General features: G+C 43.6%; 1 protein-coding gene across 1 annotated transcript; it reads left to right on the forward strand.

The window, feature by feature from the left end:
* Positions 1 to 586: 586 nt before the first annotated feature.
* LOC307069763 (uncharacterized protein) lies at positions 587 to 9,031 on the forward strand (the record flags this gene model as incomplete). The annotated part of the gene is made up of 4 exons (XM_079728089.1): positions 587 to 823; positions 965 to 1,274; positions 2,106 to 2,326; positions 8,930 to 9,031. The coding sequence occupies 4 exons, from the start codon at positions 587 to 589 to the stop codon at positions 8,966 to 8,968; spliced, it is 807 nt and encodes a 268-aa protein (XP_079584215.1). The 3' UTR covers positions 8,969 to 9,031.
* Positions 9,032 to 14,471: the final 5,440 nt, after the last annotated feature.

Below are 14,471 nucleotides of genomic sequence, written 5' to 3' on the forward strand. Positions count from 1 at the left end.
GTATCAGCGTGAGCTGCCCCAGGGTGGCAACTGGGGAACACATGCAGGTTCCCATACCCCAGGGCGCCGCCTTTAGGGGCATTGTAGTTTTGCTCTTGCAGTGGTGGAATGAAAAGAAGGGATTCCTGTGTGATCACAGAGGCTGAGGGTGAGCTGGCCCTTTAAGGCCTCCAGGGAAAGTGAAGAACTTGATCACTCATTGGACGGTGGTGCTGTCAATCCTTGGCTGCTGGCAAATGAGCTTAGAGTCGGCGCTGGAGGAAGTGGCCCTTCGTTGACCCTTGTAAGGTCCGCCTCCCGTCAGCAGCCAATCAAGCTCTTTCCCGCCCTGTGCGCAGCGGCCGCGACCCTGTCTCGCCGGGGCGCTCCGCGGGCAGGCCGTCTGCACTTCCCGTAGCGGGGCTCGCAGAGGCATTTTCTCCGACTCTGGTCCCCTGGGCAGCTGGCTTCTCTGCAGCCCCCACCCCGTCCCGGTGGCCCAGCTGCCAACAGCGTCCGCTCCCTCAGCGACACTCAGTGCAGCGGCCGCCATCTTCCCCACGGTCGTCACTGCAGCCCGATCCGTGTCTGGCGTGTCCCTCCTGCCATGTCTGCCACAGAGGAGCGTGGGCCGATCCCAGGTGGCCAGGACGGAGCTGGTGGCAGGGGGGGTGGCGACCCCAGTCCCCTCGGGGTCCGTGCCTCCCCTTCTGGAGGGATGGATGGAGTCGAGGGGGTCACAGCACTTCTGGCCTCCCTGAGGCTCTCCAGAGCCCTTCACGGGGAGGATGGTGGGCAGGAGGCCGCCCAGGCCACAGTGGCAGAAGACTGGGATGCAGAGATGGTGGAGGAGGAGGAGGAAGAGTTTGAATTAGACATCGAGGACCGGGAGGAGGCTGAGTACCAGTCAGAAGAGGGGGAGGAAACTGAGGAAGAGGTCGAGGAGGAGGAAGAGTTTGAATTAGACATCGAGGACCGGGAGGAGGCTGAGTACCAGTCAGAAGAGGGGGAGGAAACTGAGGAAGAGGTCGAGGAGGAGGAAGAGACAGAAGAGGAAGACGAGCATGGGCAGGGAGGCGCGGGAGTGGTCGCAGGCCGCGGGGCGCCCGCGGTGCAGTTTCATTCCCTGCTCCGGGATGTGGGCCATTGTCTTCTGCACCACAGCCACTACAACGACCGTGTCCTGGCCGGGCCCCACGCCGGCCGCGTGATGGTCAGGCGCCGCTCCCGACGGCCCTCAGACCCTGCAGAGGCTGCCGCGCTTCCTCATGGGCAGGAAGACCTGGGAGAGGCAGGTGAGGTCTGGTGGGGCGAGTGCCAGGCAGAGGGCCCCCCGCCCTGGGAGCCGCGGGAGCCTGCGGAGGGGGTGGCATCCCAGAAGGCAGAGGAACCGGTGGCGGGGGCAGGGGAGGCTGAGTTCTGGGCGGGCGAGGTCCTGGCTGATGCCTCCGAGTCCTGGGTGGCTGGGACTTGTGGACCCGTCGAAGGGGCCGAGGCTGGCTAGGGGAGGCCCAGTCCCCTGTCCCTTGCAGCCCCTGCTGCGGCATCGGCCTCAAAGGCAGGGTGCACTCAGCGCTGGCCTCTGGCGGTTAAGCAGCGGGTCAAAGCTCTCAAAAACCTTCAGCCACGATATGCACAAGTAGAAGCCCAATTCTCTAAAGACCTTTAGGATCTTGAGAAAAAGTATGCTGCCTTCTACCAACCTAGGGGCAAACAAATGGCATACCTCACTTTTGGCTGACGGGCTTCTAAAAATGTAAAGATTCTCAGTACGATGACCTGAGAAAATGATGAAATGGCACAGGGGCACTTTTCAGTGGCTGAGGAATCAATGAGGTTCGCGGTAGAATTTGTCTTGAAATGGGGTGAACATTTTCCAGTGACGTTCTGGCAGAAACATACAAAATTGCTCTCAGGATCAAATGATTTCCATCCCTTCTCCAAAGGGCCAGAAAAAATCAGCAGCACAGTGTGTGAGATCTACTGGAAACAGGGGGATAATGTTGTGAAAACTGTCAAGCAGCAGAAGTGTGAGGGCCAAGGAAGTGCTGTATCAACCAGTAGGAACATGACCAGCTATTCTCCTTATTTATTTATTTATTTTCGGACATATTTCTCTTCTCCAGATCCTCCTGAGAGCAGAGAACTAGATTCTGCTGCTGATTTCAAATCGGGAAATGTTTCCCACCACCTTGTGATGCCAAAGTCCGTATCATTCGACACTAAAGAAGAGAGTGAATATCATTATGAAAATGCTGAGGAAGAGAAAGAGGATGGAGATGAAAAAGCAGAAGAAGGACTGAAGCTGGATATGGACTCAGCAGAGGGCAGTTCTGGAGAAGACAAGGTATTATTGTATAGTGCAACCGGTCCTGACATATACCTGTTACTGACAGCTTTATGTTTTGTTTTGTTTACATCCTTAATGTATTTTTTGTTTATCTTTTTAACATCTTTATTGGCGTATAATTGCTTTACAGTGGTGTGTTAGTTTCTGCTTTATACCAAAGTGAATCACCTATAGTATACCTATATCCCCATTTCTCTTCCCACTTGCGTCTCCCTCCCACCCTCCCTATCCCACCCGTCTAGGTGGTCACAGAGCTCCGAGCTGATCTCCCTGTGCTATGCAGCTGCTTCCCTCTAGCCATCTATCATGTTTTTAATTGTTTTTGTAAAATAATAAGAAAAAATTGTTGAAATTTAGTTTTGGAAAAACAGTTTAATGTTAATAATGTACTTGTATTCTAGATGGTATAGAAGGAAGTGTGTTCTGAAATGTATTTCATTTACAGCCACAAGTCCTTTGTCCTGTAGCTTTAAGTCTACTGCAGATGGGAAATTTATCAGACCTGGAAATAGAGACCTATATTTTTTTAGCGGTCTAAAATATAGAGACCTATACTTTTAGAGACTGGTCACCAGGAGAAGCAGCTAAAGTGACTAAGCTGTGCACTAGCTGTACCTTCATCACCTGGCCACAGAAATGAAGTCTCTTGGAATAACAATGCCTTTGAGAAGGTGACTCCTTACAAAGTAGTAAAAAGTTAAGGATTTCAAATAAGACTGCATTTCATGAGTAATTCACAAATATTAGTTCAATTTAGATGTTTTATTCAAAAGGAAAGAAAATGAGCCATAGTATTATTATTGGCTATCACTGAGTTGGTAATTCAATCCTAATTTCTCTTTCCGCTACCCATTCATCTTTTCCTTTCTCTCTCTCATCTCTCTCTCTCTCTCTCTCAGTATCACACTCTTTCTTTCTCCCTTTCTTAATTTTGACACCTGTGGATGTTTGATAACAGCCTCATTCTCATTATACAGATACGGAAACTGAAGGTCTGGGATTATAAGGGATTTATGATTTGGTAAGGAGCATAGGCTCTTAAGGTGGAAAGACATTTAAATCACAGAGTGGCCTTTCAAGAAAAAAAACTAACATATATAGTGGTTGGCAAGAGAGAAATGAGGTTGGTGTGATGAAATGATGTGCACCCTGACAACCAAGGGTCTGGGTTACAAGAAGAAAACATTTTGTTTTCTCCTTGGAGAGCCAAGAGATGTACATAGTATTGACTCATATTTAGAAGGTCCCTGGTGCATGTTGTTGGTGTACAATTGTTAATTGACTCTTATCCCATCCTACAGTTGGAAGACATTAAAAGAAGTGGACAGCGAAAGAAGAGAAGAATTTGTTCTTCATGAACATTCTAGTTTTCATTAGCCCACAACAGAGATTTTGTTTCAAAGTTCATCATGCCAAAATGATATTAACTGCTATCTGACTTTATTCTTACCTTTTAGATATAAATTTGACAGTATTGTTCACATTGAAAATAAAAGCTTGTTTGACACGAATAAGCTGCAGATTTTTTTAACATAAATAACACTGACTCCAATGTATCTTTGTTCTATTTATTTCGGCCCACCTTAGTGTCATTGAAAGGGATTCCTTTCAAGTATTTGGTAAGCCTGTTTGACATCCTTTTATAGCAGCCTCAAATAAATTAAAACATTAGATTATAAACAACTTGTGTGACGATAGAGATGGTGGCCCAGCCTCTAGTATATGTTATTGAAAGAAACTGATGGATGACCTAGCTTGCCTGGGGACCAGATGGTGCTACTGGCCTGCCATGGAGCAGCAGCATCATCATCAGCATCAGCATCAGCTGGGAACTTGTTTGAAATGCAAATTCTCAGACCCTGCCCCAGACCTACTGGATTGGATATTCTGAAGGTAGGCTGCTAGCCATCAGGGTTTTACAGGTCCTCCAAGTGCTACTGAAGCACACTAAAGTTTGAGAACCACTGCTTTAGAGCAATGGGGGAAACATTTAACTACACCTACAGTAGAACCAGCCTTAATTCACTGACTTGGTACTATTGCAGGTAAACTGAACAGGATGGTAAGATCTGGACTGAGGAAGGTACTAGAATTCTCAGGGGCCTGAGACACAAAGACCTCCCGGAGGGATGTGTTAGTTTCCTAGGTTTACCGTAACAAATTACCACAAAGCAGGTGGCTTAAAACAACCGAAATTTATTCTCTCACAGTTCTGGAGACCAGAAGTCCGAGGTTAAAGTGTCGGCAGGGTTGGTTCCTTCTGGAGGCTTAGAGGAAGCATCTGTTCCATGCCTCTCTCCTAGTTTCTGGTGGTTGCTGTCAATCCTTGGCATCACTCGGCTTGTACATGCAGATTTCCAGTCTCTTTCTTCATCTTTACATAGTGTTTTCCCCTGTCTCTGTTTCTGTGTTCTTTCTCTTCTTATAAGGACACCAGTCATATTGGATGAAGGGCCCACCCTAATCCAGTATGACCTCACCTGATCTTTATTACACCTGCAAATACCCTATTTCCAAATAAGGTCACATTTACAGGTTCCGGGGGTCAAGACTTCAACATATCTTTTGAGGGGACACAATTCAGCTTATAACAAGGGGCAAAGATTCAGTAGTGGAAGGGACAAATAGATAAAGGAAGAACCTAGTTCCAACACGATAAAAGCATTATGATACCATGCACATATGAAGTTTAAAGGCATTCAAAATTATTAGATTGATTATACATACATCTATTTGTAGTAAAAGGCATACATAGGAGTAATGCATGCATATGTAGTATGCAGAAAGGTGTGTATGAGAACAATAAACCTATTTAAGACAGTGGTTAAATCCATGGAAAAAGAGGGAGAATTCAGTTGGGGAGGGGTACATTTGGTTTCAATTTTATTTGTAAGCTAACGTTTCTTAAGACGGCTGATGGTTGCATGGGTGTAGCATTCTCTGTACCTTTGTCGAGGTCTGAAATATGTCCTAATTTAAAGAAAATTAAAAGAGGAAATGGGCCTAGTATCTGGAACTTCTTTAAGGGAAAAGAGTGAAGTGGTACTTGAGCAGAGCAGACGATCAGAGAAGGGAAGGACCAGGGGTTTGAGGGTACAAAGCCTTATTTCTATATTTAGTTAACGCTGCTTGAGAGCTTCCTGGTTAGCATCAATACATTTTCTGTTTTCCATGCTAGTTCCTCTCGTATCCTAGAGTAGATTAACATTATTTATTTATGTGTGTATCGCCCCAGCTCCCTAAAATGGGAGCTTCTGACTTGTGCAGGACGTAAAGGCTTTTATTGATTTCTCTCTTCTAAATCGCTGGGTTTTCTTCTTTGTAGATGCTTGATAAAGGTCTGTTAAAGTGATGTGAGTGTAAGGTATCCACAACCCTTTCCCCTGTCAGTGGGGTTGACATTTAAAAATGCATTGTCATGTAGTAACACAGTATTCCTCATGCTTAGAACAACAACAACAAAAGGCACGAGGCCTTTTGTCACCATTGTTTAATGAAAGAACAGTCCAAGTAGAAATTTATCCATGTAGGGTCCCTCGAAAGACCTCAAATTGGTTTGGTTCCGTATGGTTCATGCCATGCCAGCAGGGTGTGTGTGTGTGTATTTCTGTGTTAATATAGTTAGCGTATTAACTATAGTTAATAGTTAATATTAAAGGCCTTTACCTGGGCTTAAGAATTTACGGAGGTTCACTTATTTATTTATATATTTATATATATATTTATTTATATTTTTGGCCATGTCATGTGGCATGCAGGATATCAGATCCCCGACCAGGGTTCGAACACGTGCCCCCTGCATTGGGAGCACAGAGTCTCAACCACTGGACTGCCAGGGATGTCGCCGGAGTTTCAGTTTAAACAAACGCATGCATACCTCTTTTTGAGATAAGCCTTTTTTGGTGCATGCTTGGAGTCCTTATCCCTGCCCCTTACCGAGCTCCAGTTACCTAGGGCCCTGTATTTACTCTCCAGGTGGCCCCATGTCCCAAGCCCCAAGAGGCATGTGTGTTCCTCTTCACTGAGTCTGTGCTTCTGAGGGGTGAGTTGCACTGTCAGTGTTATACTCTCAGGACTGAGAGGTATCTACGAGGTGATGGCCGTGTATACAGGTAACAGGACAAGTGGGCTACGTTATCCACATGTATGCACCTGAAGCCTCTCATGTTGAGGGAGGAAGCTCAGGCTTGCTGCTCTGAGGGTTTGCTGTAGCTCTAACATATCAGGCTTCTCTGAGTCTCTGAGAGACAGTCCCTAAATCAGGTCAGGGACAAATCCTGTGTTTCCTATTTCTCTGGGTGTTTGTGGGTTTTTCTGTATCCACATGTATAATATATGTTTTCAATGAGTCCTTCAGCCTTGAAAACTCTGTGCTTTTTCTAGGAAGAGACCTGTCTTGTCCCTCTCTGCCTGGTCCAGGAAAGGTTAGGATGTTCTGATATTTTCCTTGGTTATGGCTCCATCTTCTGAAAGGAGTTGATCCAAAAGTTCTCCTTTTATTCCACTACCTGAGAGGTGACCATTGGGAGAAAAGCAGAGGGGTAGGGTGGGTGCCGAAGTTGGAAACAGTTTTCTGTACCAGTTAGGTGTATGCTAATGACACTAGAGTTAGTGATGAAGAATCACTTTTACTCTAAGCCACCTATTTTCAGATGCTTATAACTCCAAGGAATACAAATGAGTACAGGTGTACAAGTCTAACAGGGCAGGATTCTCAGACAATGGTGTTTTGTGAAATGTAGTATTATCCAGTCCTGTGAATCACGTCATATAGTAGGATCCGTGTTGAGGCATAAAGTGTACATTTCGTAGAAGTCTGAGCAATGAATTATGTGTGTTTATAGATAAGGAATTGATTTCATCCCCAATTCTGTGAAGAAAATGAATTTAAAATGATTCAAAGAGGCACCTAAAGGTTGGCTCTTCTCTCTCTCTCTCTGTCTCTGTCTCTCATCCAATTAGTTATTTACTCTGTTGCCTTTCTCTCCGTTTTCCTGCATTATTTTAGACCGCATCACTTCCTGACAAATTTTATGAACTGTTTCATGTATACAGAAGATAATACAGCATATATGTAAGGTATATCTTAATAATATGTAAACCTGTGTACTCACCACCAAGCTTGAGAACTAGAACACGGCTAATGCCTTGGAGGCCCCCCTGTGCCCTTCCAGGTTCATCCCCTCATTCCTTCCCAGAGGTTACCACGATCCTGAACTTGTTAATAATTCACTTTTTTATACATTTACTGTAGAGGAATGTTCCTGTAAATAATGATATTTCTTCTCCATTTTGGACTTCATGTAGATCTAATTATACTGGATGTATTACTTGTCTTGCTCTTTCTCTACCCCCGCAATTTTGTGTTTGTGGTATTTATCCATGCTGATGTGTGCAACTGTTGTCATCATTATTCATTGCTCTATAGTTATCCATCATATGAAAATTCCACAATATGTCTATTTCCTGTTGATGGACATGTGGCTTGTTTCCAGCTTTATGCTTTTGCAAATCATTTTGCGATGAACTTTCTCATTCATATCCCACTATGCCCTTATACAACAGCTTCTTTAGTTTCTCAGTTGAGAGCAATTCTCTGCACTTCCCCATCCGCCCCAGCCAGGGTGATATTTGATAACGTCTGGAAGCATTTTGGGTGACATAATTGAGGGTGTGCTACTGGCATCTAGTGGGTGGAGGCCAAGGATACTGCTAAACATCCTACAATGCACAGGACAGTCCTCTACAACCCAGAATTATCTTTCCAACATGTCAGCAGTTGAGAAACCCTGATCTACAATATAGGCCTAGACATGAAATTTCTGGGTCTTAGGTTCTGTCCAAGTTCACTTTACTAGGTAACACCAATTATCTTTCAAAACGGTTGTACTAGTTCATATTCCCAAGAGCAGAGGATGAGATTTCTATTTGCTCCACATTCTTGCCAACTCTTAGTATCATTACCTTCATTACTTCTTGCCTGAACTTTGCCCTAGACTCCTAACCTTCTCCTACCTCCCTGTCTTTCCCCACAGATACATGCTTCATATACTTGCTAAGTTAACCTTCCTAAAACCCAACTCTGGCCATGCCAAATTCCTGTAAGAAAAATTTGATGACTCTACTGCATACACAATAAACTTGGCATTTAAGACGCACACAAAAGGGCCCACTAGCTCTGTAGTGCTAGTAATACCAACTTATTAGGTGGTTTTCAAATAAGCCCTGCCCTTTCTCTGCTCTGTGCAGCATGTGTGTTGTTGAAGACTTACCCTTTCTTAAGTCTGTTCTACATTCATTTCTATGTCCGTTAATTCAGCCAGTTATTAATTCTTTTTAATTTACTGAGTATTTGTCTTTCTCTGTCTCACTCATTTCTCTTAACATAATACCCTCCAAGTCCATCCATGTTGCTGCCAATGGCAAAATTCTTTTTTTATGGCTGATTAGTATTTCTTTGTATATATACCTGACATCTTCTTTGTCCATTCATCTGTTGAAAGACACAGAGTGCTTCCATACACTGGCAATTGTAAATGACACTGCTATGAACATTGGGATGCATGCATCTTTTTGAATTCATGTTTTTGTGTTTTACAGATGGATGCCCAGCAGTGGAATTGTTGGGTCGTACGGTAGTTCTACTTTTAGTTTTCTGAGAAATATCCATACTGTTTTCCACAGTGGCTGCAACAGTTTACACTCCCGCGAAACTGTGTAGGATGGTTCCCTTTTCTCCACATCCTCGCCAAAATTTGTTATGTGTGTCCTTTTGTGAGGTGATGTCTCATTGTGGTTTTGGTTTGCATTTCCCTGATGATTAGTGATGTTGAACATGTATGCATGTGCCTGTTGGCCATCTGCATTTCCCCAGAGACAGCAGTGGAGACTTCATTCTTAAGGCTACAAGAAGCCATCAAGGGGCTCTACTTTGGGAAATAATTTGTGTTTTAGAAATGTCACTCTGAAAGCAATGTGAAGAAAGGATCAGAGAGGAGCAAGAATGGAGTGCTCATTGTAGCAGTGATTTATGTGAGAGATGCTGAAGTCCTAGACTAAGGTAGGGGTATTGAAAGCACATGAAGAAGTGTATAGAACTGAAAATCAACAGTTGATTGGCTGTGGGTGATAACTGGATGTGGAGATACAGAAGGTGTTATGAGTGTAGAAGAATAAGTGGTGGTAGATGTATTGAGAACTTAGTATGCCTGAGTGGGAGCAGGAAAAGAAGGAAAAGAGGAGAAACCCCAGGGAATTCCCTGGCGGTCCAGTGGTTCGGACTCGGCAGTGGCTGGGGACCAGGGTTCGATCCTGGGTCGGGGAACTAAGATCCCAGCAAGCTGCGCGGCACGGCCAGAAAAAAAAAAATAGAACCCCAAACCAAATCAATAGTGACAGGAGGGAGAGACAGAAGAGGGAGAGTGCAGATGGGCAGAAAATAGAGAGGCCAAGGAATAGGAGGGCTCAGTGAGATAAAAGAACACATGTAGAGAGAGTGGAAGAATGAGAGAGCAGCATGGCCAGGGGCTTGCGGTCCAACACTGGGATATTTTCATTTTAGATGTGAGAGGTAGAGAAGTTTAGGTTGAAGAATAAACAGAGTGTGTCTGTGAGAGGGGTTGGCTAGTATGTTGTAAAGATGTTCATTGGAAATGAGAGCGTCAAATTGTTGAGTGATTGGTGTGGAAGTTGGAGTCATGTAGAAGGTGGTAGGATGGGGCAGAGAGCAGTGGATGGCTAGGGTCAGTGGATGATAGCGTGAGGGAGTTATAGAAGGTGGCATAGCAGGATAGCTTAAACCTCAATGATAAATTTTATGACTGTAGGGACTGATAGATACGTTAACAATGAGAGCTGGAGATTTTAACCCACCACTGTCAGAACATGAACGTCCAAGCAAACAGAAATAAGCAGTGATATCAAAGGCCTAAGCAATAATACATTTGAGCTATTAGATACTATAAAACTTTATACCCAACAAGCAGAGAACATAAATTCTGTTGAGCATATTGACCGTTTACAGAAATAGACCTTACTAAGAAAAAGGAAGCCTCAATAAACTGCAAAGGATCCCTGGCATGAAATCTAGACTCTCTGAAGATAATGCTTAACGCAGCGGGTAATAACACAGAGATAGCTTTAAAACACCCAAATGTTTGGAAACAAAATAGCATACTACTAACTAATCCTTGGATTGGAGGAAATCAAGAAATATTTAGAACTGAATAACGGGAATATTCAGTATCCCTCAAAGTTTAAGATATATTTACCCTGGACCCACTAATACTACCACTAGGCGCTTCGCCTAGAGAACCCCATGCCCATGCAAAGCAGATGACAAGGCCAAGGATGCACAGAGCTGCATTGTTTGTAATTGTCCAGAACTGGACACAACCCAAATTCAAAAACTAGTTGGTAGTTATATGAAGTGATATATGCATCAGTGGAATGTCATACAGCAAAGAAAATGAACAATCTTGGCTACATACAAGTTAGATGAATCTTATGAATCAAGATATCAAGCCAGAAAAAGAAAACAGAACAGACACACACAAGAAAACATTCTATAGGAGGCCATTTTTACAAAGTACAAAAACAGGCATGCATAGATAAATCACAAGAGCCTACAAAATACCTGGGTGTATGAGGGAAAAGCACAAGAGACTTTTGCACGGGGGTGGTGGTGGTCACGTTTGTTTTAACTCAAGTAGTAGTTATAATTTCCAGAATTGTTTTCTTGAATAATACCCCAGAACTGGTACAATCAGGAGGGTGGAAAGTGAAGAAGACATTGGACCACTCTGTTTCTGCTGAGAGCATCACAAATTTTGGCTTTGAGACCACATTGCCTCCTTCTCCATCTATACAAAGTTGATGTCCCATGCCTTGCCTTTTGATACCCACAAAACTAGGAACTGTACCCTGGGACCTCTATTATAACTGCTGCAGGAGAAGCAACAGTTTCTGAGCCCATGCTCACTAAGAGAAATCAGAAACCACAGAAGAAGCAGCATAGACTCCACGTTCCTGCTCCCACCAAATCTCATGGGGGTTTATTATCTGCTTGGCAGAGGCTAAGCTATGTGTGGAATCCAGGCCATAAGGGCGGGAGTTCAGGAAATGTAGACTTGGTCTGCAACCTCGATCAAGCCTTACCTGCTGTGATTGGGATTGTAATGGAGTCAAGTGAGCTAACCTACGATATTTGCCACAGGATATAAAACTGGAAGTGGGGAAGCCAATTAGGAGGCTATTGGAGTAGTCCACCTGAGAGACGATGGGAGCTTGGACCAGAGTGACAAAAGCAAGGTGTTAGAAAGTGGTTGGATTTATATTTTACTCAGAAAATAGGACTTGTCTATAAATTATGGCAGGGTTGAGGGAAAGACATAAAAGTGTGAAGATTAATACTTCCTTTCACTCCTGCCCCAGACATCCAGTTTTCTCTGCAAACCCTCAAGCCTGGTTCAGGAGCCCCTCTTATGTACATCACTGCACCATGTGTTTTGAAATTCCTTGGCTCATCATCTATATTTCAACTAAGGAGTCGTTTCCCGGTGGGCAGACCGTGTGTGTGGCTGTACATGGCACAAGACCTGGCATATGGTTCTCTCTCAATAAATAGTGCTATCATGAGGAATGGAGGAATACCGGATCACCTTGAGTTCACCAACTCAGTGACCTGGGGAATTCCTCTGTATTAAGGGGCCCTATGACTCCTTGCTTATTTCCAGTGTTGCCAGATGGGGCTACATCTTCCAGTGTGCATTGTGAACACATTTGGGTAGTCAGAAACTGGAATCCAACCCCAAGGGAGGGGCACGGGACTGAGGCTTACTCAAGTCAACACACATTATGTTCCACTAAATTTCCCCTTTGCTCTCCATGGGAGTGATTGCCCTAAGCACACTTATCCCTCATTATAGTAAATCAGAAACACAAAAACATTCTGCATTTTGCCCTGGGCTCCATTGTGAACAAGGCTGTATCCACATGAATATCTGAGACAAAGCTGCTGACAGAAAGGTATAAATGCTGAAGCTGCTCTAGGAACTACTTGAGAGTCTTAACTGAAAATTAAAGGGGAAGGTAGTTTGATATGGACTAAGGGCTTTGAACAAAGTAATAGTTGAAACCATTTACATTCTGTGATGACAACGGAACACGAAGTCCAGCCATTAGAAATTATAAGGTAAGGTGATAAGGTGGTTGCGCGTCACTCAGGGGTTTGACATCCCTACTGGGTAAGCCAGAAACTGCTTCAGGTCTCCCAAAGAAAAACTATGATGAACAATCAGTTGCTTCATACATTGCCACTTGTAAATTAAGAGGGTAAACTAGTACTTTTAAAGTGAATTTATTGTGATTCATTGAGCTTAGTAATTTGTATATTCCTTGGGGTTCTAAACACTTCCTGGAGCCTGTGTGGGAAAGGGCCTTCTCTCATCTGCGGGATTCCAGGAGCTTCTGGCTGGGCAGACACATTTGGGACATATCTTAGGCACTGGCTCCCCCTGGAGTGCATTCTCCAACCCTTGTAGACACCTCCCCCTGCCCCCAGTCAGGGTCACACAGCTCATTTCAGGAACTATGGATAATAAGGCCAGGCTGCTCCCATGACCCATGTTTCTTCTTCTAGTCGGCTTCAGGGATGCATATTTTTCCTTCTCATTCGTGCTATTAAGTGGCCACAAAAAAATGGCCTCGTAACTCTAGAACAAGTAGATTTTCCATATTTTGAGCACTGATTGTATGATTGGCCATAATAATTTAGGTGCCTTCCATGAATTAACTCATTGCAGCCTCTAAAGAAGTCCTAATATTATCTTACTCTAGAGATGAGGAAACTGAGGCACAGAGAAGCTATGTAACTTGCTTAAGATTCCACGTCTAGTGGGTAGCACAGGTGAAATTCCAACCCAGGCAGTCTGGCTTCAGAGTCTAACCTGTGACATCTACTATATCATCTCCCCTCCCGGCTGGAAAATGGGAAGAATAATACCTACCTTACAGAGCTGAAGTGAGGATTAAATGATTATTATTCGTCCTCTGGAGGAGGGTGGCCATTTTCTGATCAGTGGGATGGGGTAGAGAGTACATTTTGTCAGTTAAGGTCCACACATAATCCTCAAGGTGAAATAAGCGTTTCCATTTATTTTTAATAAATTCAAAGTGAAGTTCTGTATAAGCAAGTTGCCATAATAATGCATTTCAGTGTAAAGATGCTCTCTTAATATGTTTGCATTAAATGGAACACAAGAAAGGTCACTCTGACTTCATTTCCATAGCTCACTCCTAAATAGGATCTGCAGATCCAAACAGAAGCTTTTCCAGACCTAATAGCTCCTGGAATAGGTTTATGCACTTGAAATTCTTCCTTAGCCCAATCAAGGTGACACATAAAATTAACCGTCATAATTCCTATGGAGAATACTCACCCCTTTCATAGCCCATGAGACGACATACTTATAAGATGACGACCTTTCATGTATAACTAAGAAAATTTGAACAGCTCCTAGGTGTCAGGTTGCTCTAACAAATAGATTTGTTAGCAAATGTATTTTATTAATGAAGAATGAAATGGAGAATGTTTATAAAATAGTCGTTCATGGTAAGTCTGAGCAAAAGGTATTCTTAAGGCAAGCGTGTAGAGGCCCATCCCCTTGTCTTTATTTCTTCTGCTCCTGCCCAAGGTCAAGATTCATTATCTCTAACTTGGATCATTAACATAGCCTTCATTCTTTCTGATTTCCTGCACTTTCATTATGATGTGTCTAGGAGTGAATATCTGTTTTTTATCCTGCTGAGAATTCACTGGGCTTCTAGAATCTGTGGATTGGTGCATTTCATCTGCTCTGGAAAATTTCTGGCCATCATCTTCTTTCCCATTACTCAGTTGTGTCCTTCCAGGATTTAAATTAAATGTATATTAGACTTCTTCACTCTATTCATTGTGTCTCTTATCCTACATTTTTCTTCATATAATTCATTTCTCCAGGAAAAATTCTGGATGATTTCTTTGGTCTATCTTCGAATTCCGTAATTCTCTCTTAGGTTTATTTCTCTTCATCGCATTTATCATCATCTAATGATTATGTTTAGCCTTCTGTTAAACGCATACTTTGAACCCTCAATCGTTATA

The sequence above is a fragment of the Hyperoodon ampullatus genome (assembly GCF_949752795.1).
Source record: "Hyperoodon ampullatus genome assembly, chromosome: X".
NCBI classification, from domain to species: domain Eukaryota; kingdom Metazoa; phylum Chordata; class Mammalia; order Artiodactyla; family Ziphiidae; genus Hyperoodon; species Hyperoodon ampullatus.